Raw genomic sequence first — 15,110 nt, forward strand, 5'->3', positions numbered from 1 at the left:
GAGGAAGTCATTTTGTCACAAACACAAAAGATTGCTAACTAAATTCAAAATTGAACTGCATACAGGGGGCATCAGATAAGCCAAAATGTGCCATTGAGCACAAAAATTAGCCTATTGAACAATAGCCCTACACACATTAAAAGTGTGCTTTGTTCTAGAGTCAATCAATATGTGAACAAACTATTCACTTTAAAGAGACAATGTCAGTAGCCCTGTATATTGTAGAAAGTGACTTAGCTCCAAACACGTGATATTAAGTATGATTGCAAAAGGGCTTCCTAATGGGAGTGCATCGTTGGGTGCAGTCCCTCAGGTAGAGCATGTTGCACAGACAATTAATAGGGAAGAACTGCTTTTTCAACTGGGAAGACACAGGCCTGTAGTGAGCAGTAGTGAAAAAATAGTCCAGAAAACATTTGGTCAAATCTGAAAATGTGAAACTTGATGCTGGAAGTGGTCTGACAACTGTAAAACTGCACTTGTACGTTCTGAATGCTCACAAGGCCTAGTAGGTCCGCCTGTATCTTTCCTTGTTATATTGGATTTTAATTTCATTTTCCCTCCGTGTTGCCTTGTGGGCACTATCAAACACAATCTACTTGATGTAAAAGCGCCTTACAAATGCACAATAAATACATAAATACACAAATAAACAGTTGATTGCCCTGCAGCTTGTGCCTCCCGAGTTCAGAATTTCAGACACTGGTACTCTAGCTGTTCCGCTTTCCAAAGTGAGTGTGACCATGCTGGAGGCTTGAGGCCCATAACAGTGCCCCACATTAAGTCAGCTAACATGTTGGATGGGAATGCTGGAATGCCACTTTAAAAGCTATGGACCTATAAGCAGCTAAACATCTGCATCCCGCCCTGCATTGCTCCAGAAATTACGAATCACCGTGATATAAATGACTCCATTTATCCCCCCTCAGCGTGCCACCTAAAATGCCTTTGTTTCTAATGTATTGCCCAGGAAGGCTGATGAATTTTCCCAACAGGGATCCTTCACGAGCCCTGGAATTAATTGGAAACCTGGCTTGGCTCCCCTGCATCCCTTCAAACAGTTACGGTGTCTTGCGGAGAGAACGCCACTGACTGATTCATCCCAGACACGCGGCACTCCGCTTTTCACATTAGAAAAGCGCTTGATAGAAGACAGACGAGCATGTCTGGTGGGGAGGGAGAGGGGCATTGGAAGAGGACCGGGGAAAGCTGGGAGCCAATGGGCTCATTTATTCTGTTTGATGGCACACCTTTCCACAGGCATATGGCGCTCTCATGCAAATTTCATCCAACGCACAAATGCAAAGAATAATTGCCCATTAAAGCGGCTGTATATTTTTATGGCTTCGATGCAGAATCGGCCCCCCTGTTGGTTTTTGCATCTGCCACTCTTTGATCTCTGCGTAAGTAGTAAAAGTTTAATATGCAGTTTACAATCCTCATGTATCTCTATGCTTGGTGCGTGCTTATCCTATTTGGAAGCGCAGGGTGGTAAATACAGGCCTTTCTCATTTACTTTGAAAATATGGCGCCGTTTTACACTCTTGTAGGTTTTACTTACGGTTTAGAAATGATCTGAATTTCATCACAAAATTCCATGTGTAATGGATATTTGAACTCTGACTTCAAGAACAGGCCTACGTAAATCCACCTGGTCTTCCGTTTCTGGCTCTTACTAGTTTGCCAGACCCCAGCTCATTTACTATGCACTGCTGGTTGCACTAAACTACACTAGGGGTCCTGTACAACTGCGAAGACCAGGACAACATATATGAACTACACAATGGGCCTCATTACAAGCATGGCGGTCTGGGAACTACGGTACCGGTAAGCATGCCGGTACCGTAGTTCCCGAACCGCCATACTATGTGCTCTGCTTGCAGGTGCCGTTTCACCCGCCAGGTTTTTCAACTTTGAATGTGTCCCGGTGGATCCGACGTCCCCATCCCCAGCCCTATGGGGCAGAATGGGGATCGGGACGCCCTTGATGCCGTCACCTGAAAATGGGCAATTACCATGTCAGCCAAGCTCGGCCTAGCCGGGTTCTTGCCCATTCGCGGGTGCCGGAAAAAATGCAACTCCGTCAAAATGCAACTCCGGCGGCAGCCGTGCCCTTAACAATAATAAGGACAAGGCTACCGCCAGATTTGTAATAAGGCCCATTGTCTTTGTAGATAACATCAATACACATTAGCACCCAGCACAAGTTTCTCATTCCTCTACAAACAAACCGATTGGTTTGTTTGTGAGCCTTACCTGATGGTAAGCCCACTTACACTTTTGCGTGAGCCTCGCACTGTTTTTCTTTCTTCAGGCCACCATGGGAAGGGAGAAGGGACTACATGTATTCCCTTCTTCCTTCTCCCTGTCCATGCAGCAATTTTTGTATGTTTACTTTTTTCCCAATTTATTTGAATGGCCGCCATGGAAAGGGAGAAGGGACTACACGTAGTCCTTTCACCCCTTCTATGATGGCCATTTTCTTTGCTTACTATGGCTGCCAAGGAAAAAAAAAACAGACTATGTTTTCAGTTGGCCGTGCCCATTTTTTGCAGCTGGAAAAAAACCCTATTAGTACCCCGGCTGCAAACAGCCCAAAATGCATCTGGAAGGGATGTGAAATGGAAAATATGTTTTGGGGGCACCCGTATCACCATAGTACTGTGTCCTAAAGTTCAAAAGCAAAGTCCAATAGGGAATGGACCCAAGTGCACACCTAGACTCCTAAATGCCCTCCCCCACTAGTTGCAAACATTAATGAAGGGGAGGAAGAATAGTTTTCCTGGGATCTGTACAGAGTCACAGGGCCATGCTGATGAGAAAAGGTGAACAGGATACGGAGTGTGCAGACTTATAATGCTGTGTTCTCTACTCATTCACGTTTATGTTTCATCTGCTGCAGTCCAATGCTGCTGCTTATCTCTAAAATCCCTTACTGCATTTCCACCTGTTCATTACTGGCAATTGTGAGTGGAGAAAGGCAGGGAGAAATGTGAGGAAGGAAAGATCCAAATAGCTGCATGGTGGCTGCCCAGCAGCAGAGAAAGGATGACCAAGGCAGAGGGATCACAAACATGCACACACATCATTTGATGAGTGTATGATCTCACTGTCCTGTTTGTTCACACTTTGCTGTGTCCTGGCACTTCTCCTCAACCAACACACACCACTCCAGTCCCATTTGACACCAATAGTTGCCTTCGGTGGAGGTGTGTTCAGGGGTAAGTGAGTGGAGAAGTGTCATACCTGTGACACTGCGAACAGTGTCAAAATGCTCATTTTGGCAGCAAGTATCATGCACAATGTACTAACACATAATTATGGCTCCCGATTATATGGAACTTATTATTCCAACCTTTCCGTCTGTATTTATCCATATTTGTTAGAGTCATTTTATCGTTTTATTTATTGTATAAAAACATAAGTTGCAATTAGTGCGCTCTGATTGTATTCTAATTACAAATGTAGCACTTTGATGCCCACAATTGGAAGGTCAGAGAGCTGGGTGCTTACACTTCAATCCAAGATCTATCTTTACCTTTAAAACAAACAGCTGCACCATCTAATGATGTGCTAAAAATCAATGCAGTTCTTTAAACAACAACAAAGGGAACCACATCTGTGTTTATTAGACTATCCATTGTGTAACTGTGCAGAGTCATTGGCCTGTAAGGCATAATTGACACAGTGAATAGATAATCCAGACAAATGTGTTTAAACTTTTTTGTGATTTTTACCAATGAATACTGGAAGGAAACAGAGTGATTTCTCTCTGTATGCTTGAGTAAAAATTAGTAAAAACGGAAAATGTGGAGCTCTTTGACATAAACAATATAGCCCCTGGATTTTGTAACGGTACAAAATGCAATGATAATGAAAGTATTCCTTTTGAAGTGATTGGGGCCCCCACTACACTGGCTTTTACCAATGCACACAGTGACAGATTCCATCAATCACTTCAATCAGAAAATGTCATTTCAGGAATTGTAAGCCAATTTAAGATGGTTTTATAATCCAGAAACATCTCAATTAGCAATAATTATAATTTTCGATTTAGAGTTCACATATTTCAGTTGAATATGTGCCCCAATTGGATATGTTTTTAACCCTTCAATTGTTAGCTGCCAAGATTTCAGTTGCTTTTACAAAGAGTTCAGATGTATTCGACTTATTCTTTTTATGTATGTGCTGCAAGGTTTCTCTATACACCTATTAAGTAGGCTATGTGGTTTAAGATCCTTCCCTTTATCAGAATATAGTAACGTGTCTCCATTTTGAAAGATAACGAAAATACCTTTTGCCAGCATGCAGAATTGTATTAGAGTTTTCAATTTAATGTACACTGATACCGAGTGAACCATACAAATGTACCCATGTAACACGTCCCAAACTTTCCTTTCTTCTTATTTCATCTCCAGACCCAGGCCTGATATTCTGTAGTGACTGGACAACACTAAGAATGCAACAAAAAGGAGGTAAGCATAGTCTGTTGTGCTCTTGGGACAAACTCATATACTGCCACCATTTATTTATGAATTACCTATTGGTTGGGAAACATAAATAGAAACAATCCTGTACAGTATATCTTTCATTTTCATACTGGTTTCATGATATACGTGATGTGCTCCCTAACGTCATGCAATGTGTCATTGATTACATTAGAAATAGTGCACTTAGAGAAATCATTTGTGGTGCCGTTTGTGAGGTTGCCTGCAATGCTTTTAGGCATTCCTTAAGAGTCGAGATTCCATGCTCAGCAAAAGCAATTGTTTTGAGATGGATCATTTTCAAACATATTTATTTTTCTGACTTACTGATACATTCATAAAAATTCATGCAGTGGTTCAAACATTAACATCACTTTGAGTCAGGCCCGGACCGGCCTATAGGGCAAGAGGGCACTGCCGAATCTGAAACACAAAATGCTAGCGTGGGCCAGTTTTTTGGGTCAAAGTGGGCACTATTTTGGCCGATGTGTGCCAATTTGATAAGCTACTTCACCATGCATCTAGTAGTTTTGACCAGAGTTTCTGAATAAATACTCTTTAAAATGCACAATTTGCATCACATTTGATCAAAAACTTCCCTCTTGGGTACTACTAAAACAATCCGTCACAAAAAGAATGAATTGTCATTTGCAACTGCGAGCCACTGTTTCATTGGTGCCCGAGACAATGTTTTGCCGCAGTCCGACCCTACTTTAAGTGAATGTTTTCCAATACATATTTTTGGGATATTTCACATAGGTAGGTTGCACAACAAATACTGATCATACTCATTTAGTTGTCAGTTGTAAGTAGATTAGTTTAGGTCTCCAACTCTGGACAGTAAAAGATCCTAAGAGACACACGTACATGTATTACTGGAGGGCATGCAACAGAAACGAGAATTTATTTGCACTTAGTAATTAGTAGCTGCTCTTCCTGGGGTCTATAGTAAATGTGTATTATTTTATTTTCTGAATTTCAACCAAATCTTCCTAGGAAAAGGAAATTAGCAATATTATTATTTGTCGTCCTTTGCCAAAAGCTTCTGAGGTACTGCGTGTATTTTGAATTCATCAGGAATCCGGTGGGTTGGACATGCTAAGCCAGATGACCAAGTTCTTACTTTATAACACTGGTCTTCAACCTAATTAATTCTGAAATGTGTTTGATATCACTCCATCCCTGTCTCTGTCCATTGGTATGGCTGGCAGGGGGCAGATAACATAGACCACCAGCCCTGGTCACAAGTGGATGTTGCCAGGCAGCTACCAAGTCAATAAGACTCCAAACCCCACACCTGTGGAGACCTCTTTTGAGTCTTAGAAGGGCTAGGTACATTCAAGCGCATGTGAAGGTCGCTGTCATTGATGCCAATGTGTAGTTTGATTTCTTGGAAGGGATGTGGCACCCTCCAAATGTGTGAGAAGTAAGATAAAGACCTATATTGCGTGATTGTCACTGAGGATTGTATTGTCAAGATAATGTTTCCCCCTCAATATGTAGTCTCACCTTCTTTGTTCCATATGTTCTCCCTCACATTTGTCTCCCTCTCCTAAACTATCTCTCTTCTATTCATCCAAACCATTCCTTCCCTCATCTGTTCTCTCGCTCACTCTTTTTTTCTAATCTCTATCACTCTCCTTTACTTTTCCTTCTCTCTCTCGCCCTCTCTCTTTCTATATTTTGTTCTCTCTCTCTGTGCCTTCTCTGCCTCAGTCCGTTTCACATATTGCCGCTATTTGTCTTTTCACTCTCTCTCCTCTGAGTCTCTTTCCGAACAGTCTGGTCTCTGTTCTCTTTTTCATTTATCCTTCTCCATCTTCCCCTCTTATTCTGTATTTTGCTCTCTCTATCCCTCCCTTTGACCAACCGTTCCTTTTTCCTTCCAACTTCTCTCGCTACCTTCCCATTATGTATGGCTCCGGCAGCCAGGCACGGCATTTCCTTCCTGGTCCATCTCTACTCCATACCCTCCCAGTTTTGTCTCTGCTGCCGGTCCCCCATTCGTCTTTGCCCTCTCAGTACTGTTCTCTTTCTGTTTTCGCTCTCACTGTTGTGTTTCCTCTGTTCTTTATTTATGATCTGCCTCCCGTTTCTCCCTCTGACTTCTCAGATTTCCCGTCCATCTTGCTAGTCCCCCTCCTCTCTCTCTCTCTCTCTCTCTCCCTCTCTCTCTCTCTCTCTCTCTCTCTCTCTTGCGATCCTTTTTTCCTTGATCTTTGTCTCCCTGCTTTTCTCTCACTGTTGTCCCTCGCTTTCTCCTGTTGTGTCACTTATAGCTCTTTCTTTTGATTGCTTCTCACTTACTCCCATTTTGTCCCTGTTACACATCTTCAGCAACAACCTGGCATTCTTTTTTTTTAAATAAAATAGAAAGCCTAAATGATGCAATATTCTATCTACTATGTAATTTCTTAAATTCCTCATACACGTGTTTATTTTCTTGAGCAGTTGCCAACTTGTATCTGACCAATTACTGCAAGGTTGTTGTTTTAAATATAGCAATCTGTGCAGCATGCATCCCACCACACAGACACGCGTTCCATCGTGTAATGTAACACCTCACAGCACTTGCCTTATAATTTAGCTTTTACATGTCTGCTTGAATTTGACAACAAACACACAGCTAACAGTGTTATTTAGAGGAGAAATGGGATGGGTTTAAAAAAAAAACATTTAGTATGACTTTTTATCTAACAGTGTTTAATACGCTATTTTGTTTGCCAAATCTACATTATTTTTAGAATATTGCAATTAAATGGCTGGTGCACACACATTTCGCTTTGCATTCAAACATGGAATATTAATGTTTAATAATGTATACATTAAATACATTGAGGTTTTGTAAAGCAAAGACCAATCCCTCAAGAGCGTGTTCCGGCTATGTAAATCTGTCGAGAGGGGTGTACATAGGCAACAGACAGATGCAGAACACGGATTACAAGATCAAAGGAAGAAAAAAGAGTTACATGTTAATCACATGATTTTGAGATAGAGAATATAACAGTGGTTGATGCCTGTGAAACACAGCAAATGTATCTCCCCTTTCAAATGGTGTCGTGTTCCAGTGAGGCAAAAGACAGAGATAGCATATCATCCTTGGTGCAAAGAATGTGCACGCTATGACAGGTGATGGGGTGACTTAATCGCTAAACCCGCGGACTGAATTACAGGCCATAGACCCAGTTAACCTTTGCATATAATGAAGTTACGTCTAATCCAAGGAGCTGGAGATACCTGGGAACCCAGAGGAGGTTGCATTTTAGGACAATGCATGAAGGAGCATTCTACCTTATTTCGATAGATGAATGTATTTCTTCTAAGGGGAAGATAGTAAAGACAAAAGTACATTACTTGTTTTGTGATGTGTCCCAAAACAATAGTGCTCCCCTGTCACGTAGCATGGCTATGCATTGGGAACACATTTCTCCTATGGTCAACCATTATTCATAAAGGTGGGGTGGGGGGGTCAGGCGTTCGGCAGGAGTGGGTGGAAAGTGTCTGTGCTAATAGGAATGAGCTAGATAGATCTTCTTCGTGGAAAGTGGAAGAATCAAGGCCATTGATGGTTGGATGAGGTGAAAAGAGCTGTGATGCCTAATTCATGAGGTGAAACGGAATAATGTAAATGATCACTGAACATGATCCAAATGTGTGAAAAACTAAAATGATCTGTCCATCCAATAGGAATGGCTTCTATATCAGGAAGTCCTAGTTGAAATATTCACCTCTTGGTGAATTCTTGCAGCGCAAATCTAAAAACTGTTGTACCTGAAAATTCCCTGAACACAAATATTTCAGCTCATCAAAGCTAATCTCGTTATCCACTTCACAGACATTGCCCTTCTGGGAGACTATTAATAGCTCTAAGAAAACCTCAATTCTATAATAATGTGGATTATTAAAGATTTGTACTCTGAACCTGGTTAGCACACATTGTCATGTGTATATCCCCAAATTTGGCATTTGAAACACTGAACATATATGAGAATATCTGCCTAATTATCCCAACTGGGATAGTCTTCCCAATACTAAATTACACAACATACTGTAAGGGTGCAGAAGTATGAGTTTGAAACTATGAGCGGTTGGCCTACCTCAACAAAAATACTAAGCAGTCTGTCAGGGTGTCCAGTAAAGTAAAATGTTCATCGTCCTGTGATCAAACCTATTTACCTCCCTTACACTCCAGAATAACTAAGGAGAAACTGGGTGTTTTCTTGATCCAGAAGGAGGCTTCTCTCGTTATGGATATGGCACTTTTTGATGAGGAAATGCAATGCATGATTCTTTAACTTTAAAGTTCTTGATCTTAAATGTTCTTCCAAATGTGCACAAAACATAATTCCTAAGAATCCAGGTCGAGTCTTTTTCCGTATTCTTTTCTCCAGTTCACAAATGTGGTGCCAAGTCTGGTTCACTGTCCTATCAAACTTCAATATATATTTGTATTGTTATTTTAGTAGGAATACAAGTAGGAATACAAAATATAAGCATAAAAACAGCAGCATAAACAACATGACTACTAATCAAAAAATAAAACACAAATTGCATTTAGACCATAAATACATTATAAAAATGAAAAATATGATTTCAATAAGAATTTCTTCAGAGATAATGCATTCTTTAATAATGTCAAGAAAGTCCAGGCTACACTAACTGAATCCACCCATAAAGGTAGTACAGAGGAGGCTTGTAACAGCGAAATGCCTGACACTGAAAAACTGGTTTTCAATGTGCGAAAAAGCTGTACAAAACAACAAAAAATGTGGCATCTCTTCTCTGGGCGTATCACAATTAAACCATGCCCTTGTAATAATAATGGACTGCAAGGGATTCTCGGGCCACAGTAAATACTTCTGGAGATCTGGGCCGGCGACAATCATATACTTTGTATTGGCAGGTCTCATGAATTCAGATGGTCCCCTTTTTCCAGGATGTGTTGATGTTCCCTTACCATCACAGACTTTAAATCCCTAGAAGGCATAATTTTTGTCATATAAAAAATTCAGCCTTGTCCACTTCCCCAGTGTGACTTTTACATGCCTGGCCAGGGGATTATTAAATGACAGTCCCTGGCCACCAGATATCTAATGAAATCCTGAGTCAGAACAGCTTTTCTGTTACCTCAAACTCAGAGCCAATGACGTACATGCTGGGCTGCAATGAGATCACTTACAAACCTGCAGACCAGCATCTGGTGCAGCACAAAATGTGAAGCCGATTGGGGAAGCCCAACATTCTTTTAAACAAGATGTACTCTACTACCTGGATGGGTTCAGTCTTTCCATGCCTCCACAGCTCCATACCATACATGCCAACGGAGGTAGCTTTTCTATTATAAACTTTGAGCAGGAGTTTGACCGCCACCCCCCCCATCCCCTCCCACCCTAATGCCGCCTGCTTGTTGATATGGGCTTGTGCCCTAAAGTTCGATTAAAATCTTCCCCTCAGGTAGTCAAAACTATCCAGGCTGGGAATTAAAAGACCCTTGCTAAACATGGCCCCAAAGTTGGGTTGACACTTCCCAACCATGACAGTCGATCTGGGCATTCACTTTTAGGTCCCCATGAGTCCACAAATAAAGAATAATCTTCAATAAAAAATTTCAGGGATATTGAGGTGTGGGCCAGCAAAACTGTATCATCTGCGTAACCCATAACTGGCAGACATCTATTGCCCATCCTAGGAGTATCTGGAGTAGACAGTTCTCCAAGATTTGACTGAAGTGCAACATTTAAAATTCGAAATTGCTGAATGCAGCAATCCTGAATTTGAAATTTGTGCCTGGTTTGAGTGCCGCTGACTCCTCCATTCTTCTGCGACGCAGGTTGCTTTCACTTACGTGGATTTGAACCAGCGCCACAGGGTGCTCTTTATATACATTTTTTTTCCTCTCAACTTTATTCTATTGGTAGCAGGGGACACCCACACAACTCCAGGTGCCATTATAGTGAACAAGGGTTCACAACCCCTGCTCCCCTTGTTCACTACAATGGCACAGAATGGGAGAAATGTTTGACATTTTCATACAGTAGAAATACGAATACATCTCCCATTCGTTTTTTTTTTTATTCAAACAATTATACATATACCGGAGTAAACATAAGTAGATGTCCATATTGGCCATTTATAAAGAGACAAAAGAGCAGGGGGCCAGTACACAGCCCTCGTGCACCCCACACTCCACCTGAAAGAAGGCAGTCACCGTCCATGTACCCGGCTCCTCACACAAGTCACCGTAAATAGATGCACTCTCTCAAGAAGATCTACCAGGGCACTTGGGCAATTCATGGATCTGAGCACACACAAAAGGTTGTCACGATTGATCTTGTCAAAAGCGGGGCTCAGATCCATAAAGGCAAGAAAAATTGATTCTTCCTTAATATACAATGAGTGGGCCACCACCAACTAAAGGTTCAAGGCCTGCTCTGCGGTTCCACGGCCTGGTCTGAATCCCAGATGGATATGGGAAAGACTGTTGCTGTACTCTACCGATGACTCCAATCTCCCCAAGAGGGCACTCCCCAGGATCTTAAACACAGAGTCCAAAAGGGAGATTGGTCTGTCTGATGCTGGTAGCTCCTTCTCCACTTTTTATAAATTGGATGGATTACTGCATGTGATCAGGAGGCAGGGTGCATGCCCCCTGCGCAGATAGCATTAAACCCCATGGTCAAAATGGTGGCCCACAGGTCCATTTCTGACAAGAACATCTGTTGGCACATTATCCAGGCTTGGAGCCCTGTTTCCAGCTTAGCACGTTATTGCTAATAACATTTCTCCTACTGTAAACACAATTTTTCCTTATGTTGGAGATAAGTGCAGGTGGTACATGACTTGTGGGCATTCATCGACCACACTCAAATGATCAGTACTATACAATGAGAAATAATGGGATACCCATGCATGGTCAGGTACAGTGACAACAATGCCACTTGACTTAAATCTGTTCACTATATCCCAAAATAGTTTAGCATCATTTGTGGCAGAAGAATTAACCCACTCCTTCCATTACTCTGCTTTAATTTCATTTTTTCAATAGACAATAGCCTTCTTATAGGTTGCCCGGGCAGTGACTATGTCCCTCTAGCACACATGGGATTCCTCAAAATTTCGAAAAAGTTAAACCTAGATTTTGTACAGTCTGAATTAAACCAGTCTGTCTGCGGCTTCACCTTGTTTTTTTATCAGCCTTCATCATAAATGTAGTTGAATGATTAGACAAAAGCACTGAGAAGTCACACAGGATGGTGCTTTGATCTAAACAGACAGAAAAAAGATGTTCTTATCTCCCACCAATTGTTTATAGCAATATCCCTCTGCAAACTCTCTTGGTCAGCTAGATGCCATTTTAGTCTGCGCCTTTAGACATCAAAGGGCACCTCCGGCTGATACAGCTGACCCAGCAGTGAATACTTGTGCTGTAGTTTGACCTCAAGCCCGACAGGGAAATTATCACTACATATATCACCCAGCACTATGAACCCAGCAATGCAATCCCAAAATGTTACTGGAATGCATATGTAGTCAATCGTGGAATGGCCCTATGCTGAGGAGAATGTAAAATTGCCCAGGATATCATCTGGAAACTGGTCGTTGGCTGAACGGAGTCCCCACCTCATACAGAAGCTTCCATATCTGGAACCCTTCCGCGAAAGTTCTGACATCCCTCAAAGCGGGAATCAATATCCCTGCCAGGTCATCCTCAGAAGAGTCAAACAATGCAGTTCCTGGGCAACCACCCAGTTTGGCATTATAATACCCCCAGGATAAGAAATAGAGCATTTGCCACAACCCAGTAAGCCAGGTCCTCCATTGCAGAGGCTAATACCGAAAGACAGCTCTTAGCAAACTGTGCATTGGAGCTATTGTAAGAGATAACCACCAAAACAGGTTTCCAGCACACCCTAAAAATTCTCACTGCTTGCAAAAAAGGACAGGAGCCTTCTAGGGGGAAGTCTTTACTGCCAAGATGTGTTTTAAACAAAATATGCAACCCACTGTGGCAGTACCCCCTCGTGTTTTTCTGTGCGCTATGCATTGGCCACAACCCCATCAACAAATAAATCCTCCACCAACTATGTTTTCTGTCATACGACAACATCAGCCCTCACAAAAAGCAATAGAGTCGCTGGACTACCCAATATGGATTTAATGCCAGCCACATTCTATGAGACAATTACCAGTGATACAGATTGTTGGGAAGCTTTTGGTTGAACAAACCTACCATTTGGCAGACCACCATATGCTTGCCCTCCTGCTAAGCTGTGACAATTCTCCTTGTCAACAATCTGGCCTGGTCCCCTAAAGCTGCTTCCCAAGTGGGGCTTGTTGACACAAGCATACACCTTCTCCCCAGACTATTAGACACTTGGACTCTCACTGGAGAGGCCTGCCTCAATCTCTGCTCCAATTTCGGCTTTGTCAAATCAATGATGGGGTCGTTGGGATCAATGATAATCTCATTATTATTAGCTCTCATTGTCACAAAGACACAGTACCCAAATATCAAATGGGGGTCTCTTCACCTGTTCTTTCTCCAGCTCACAAATGTAGCATCAAGTCTAGTTGACTATTATGTGAGACCTGACTGTAGAATTTCTTATCACAAAACACTGTTCCCAAGTATGGGGGGTTACAGAGGGGGGGCCAATTCCCCTGTTCTTTCTCCAGCTCACAAAATATAGCACCATGTCTAGTCCACTACTAACCTGTCAGACTTGATTGTAGATCTCCTTATCCCAAAACAGAGTTCACAAGCATCAAGGGGAAATCTCTTCTCCTGTTCTTCCTTCAACTCACAAATGTAGGACCAAGTCTGATTCACTATCCTGCCAGACTTGACTGTATATCTTCTTATCACAAAACACAGTTGACAAGTATCAGGGGGAATCTCTTCCCTGTTCCTTCTCCAACTCACATATGTAGCATCAGGTCTGGTTCATTATCCTGCCAGGCTTGTCTGTAGACCTTCTTATTGCAAAACACAGTGTTCCAAGGTATAAAGGGGGGTGAGGGGAGCCTCTTCCACTGTTCTTTCTCTAACTCACGAATGTAGCATCGTCTGGCTCACAATCCTGCCAGACTTGACTGTGGATGTTACAATTCAAGAAAATGTCTCTCTTTTTGGCAATGGGTCCTCAACCCCTTGTTTTAGATTTGTGGACCTCTCTTTCTTACGTGGGTCCCAGATCCCTCTGGGCTGTCTCTGGGTCTCCCTGACTTGTTCTGTAGCTTGTTTCTCTTTTTTGTGGGTTCCAGACACCCTTTATATTATCTCAGGATTTCCCCAACTTGATCTAGGTCGCAGCCCCTTGACAGTATGCTTCTTCAGACTTACATGGGTTCTTGACCCCTGTGTGTTGCTTTGGCGAGGCTTTTACAATTTCATATGGTTCCCAGACCCTTGTGTGCTGCTTTGACAGGCCCTCTGCCTTTGCTTCACTGAATGTCCAATTGAACAGATACAGTGTACTCTCCTGCTAGGTACTGTTCCACATATGATATTTGTAAAGTTTGTTGCAATTTTCTGCCTCTCTGGATATTGGTACATGTCTCATTAATCTATTTGTCCCCCTTCATGTCCGACAGCTGGTCAACCCTTTCCCTAACTTTGGGAAATGTTGTTGTGGTCTCTGGTCTGTCCTGGGAGCAGAGCAGGGTTTCTGTACTGCTCCCTTGTTCAGTGTCTTGTTCTCGGTGGTTCTGCAGTGGTTGGCTCTCTCTCTCTCATACTCAGCTGAGCGCCTTCTTCTTGCTTTGGCTTCACTGATCGGGTTTCCTCTTTCCCCATCACTGACAGTTCCCTTCTCCATTGACCTACTGGAGAGACTCGTCCCTGCTCGATAGCCTCTCGTTCCCTTCTCCTCGGGTCTCTCGCCACACAACCAGCTTGTGGTCCCTCGTTCCTCCAGGGCTGGCTTGAAAGGTACACAGTCCTTCCTTGCTTTTTATCGCTGGGCTGCTTCTAATAGACTGTAGTGCATATTCTGGTTCTGTGGTGGGTTTTGCCTCCTTCCCTGATCTTCTTCATGTCAATGGCTATGTGTATTCCACCTAGATAAGCCTCACTCTTCCTCGTCCCATTATGATTGGTTTGAATTAAGTTATCTACTCTATAGAGACACATAGAGGTGTGTGGACCACATGGGGCTGAATGGGTTGAGAGGAAAGAGTGGATGGAAATTGAGGTGGTGAATACCGTGTTCTCCCGATAGTCACTGGTCCCATGGGGGGCTTACATCCCCATGAGATCCACCCACTGAGTTCCACCCCCAGGGGGACTATCAGGTAGCAGTCTCACTTCCCTGGCCTCATGGTGAGGGGCTCCCCCGATGCGAGCAGTGACAATTCCCTGGGATTTGTCACAATACTCATTCATACATGAACAATTAGACCCACACACCCTCGATGTGAAAGAATTACCAGTTGCAGGAGAGGACGCTAATTATTCCCCCCCCCAGTTTGAAAACCCAAATCAGAGTTTGATTACTTTAAGTTATCCTACTTCACTTGGGCATGCAGGAAAAAGTTCTGACTGGCTTGGTTTGTTGCCTGTGTGGCCATTACTACTTGGTCACCTTCCTTCACCAACATATTTCTTCTATGATTAAATAGTGC

At 42.7% G+C, this 15,110-nt stretch overlaps 1 protein-coding gene across 21 annotated transcripts in view; it reads left to right on the forward strand.

Annotated features, from left to right (window-relative positions):
- The window catches only part of RBFOX1 (RNA binding fox-1 homolog 1), a 1,014,010-nt gene that overhangs the window by 758,236 nt on the left and 240,664 nt on the right, over positions 1-15,110 (forward strand). For all 21 annotated transcript variants that reach the window (XR_011303135.1, XR_011303137.1, XR_011303136.1 and 18 more), the window contains exon 8: positions 4,419-4,475. Coding sequence is in view for 18 of the 21 variants with exons in the window: in XM_069646785.1 (XP_069502886.1) it covers positions 4,419-4,475 (57 nt within the window). In the remaining 3 variants the exon portion in view is untranslated. The remainder of the gene's footprint in view (positions 1-4,418; positions 4,476-15,110) is intronic.

The sequence above is a fragment of the Ambystoma mexicanum genome, chromosome 2q (genome assembly GCF_040938575.1).
Source record: "Ambystoma mexicanum isolate Mex_15411 chromosome 2q, UKY_AmexF1_1, whole genome shotgun sequence".
NCBI classification, from domain to species: domain Eukaryota; kingdom Metazoa; phylum Chordata; class Amphibia; order Caudata; family Ambystomatidae; genus Ambystoma; species Ambystoma mexicanum.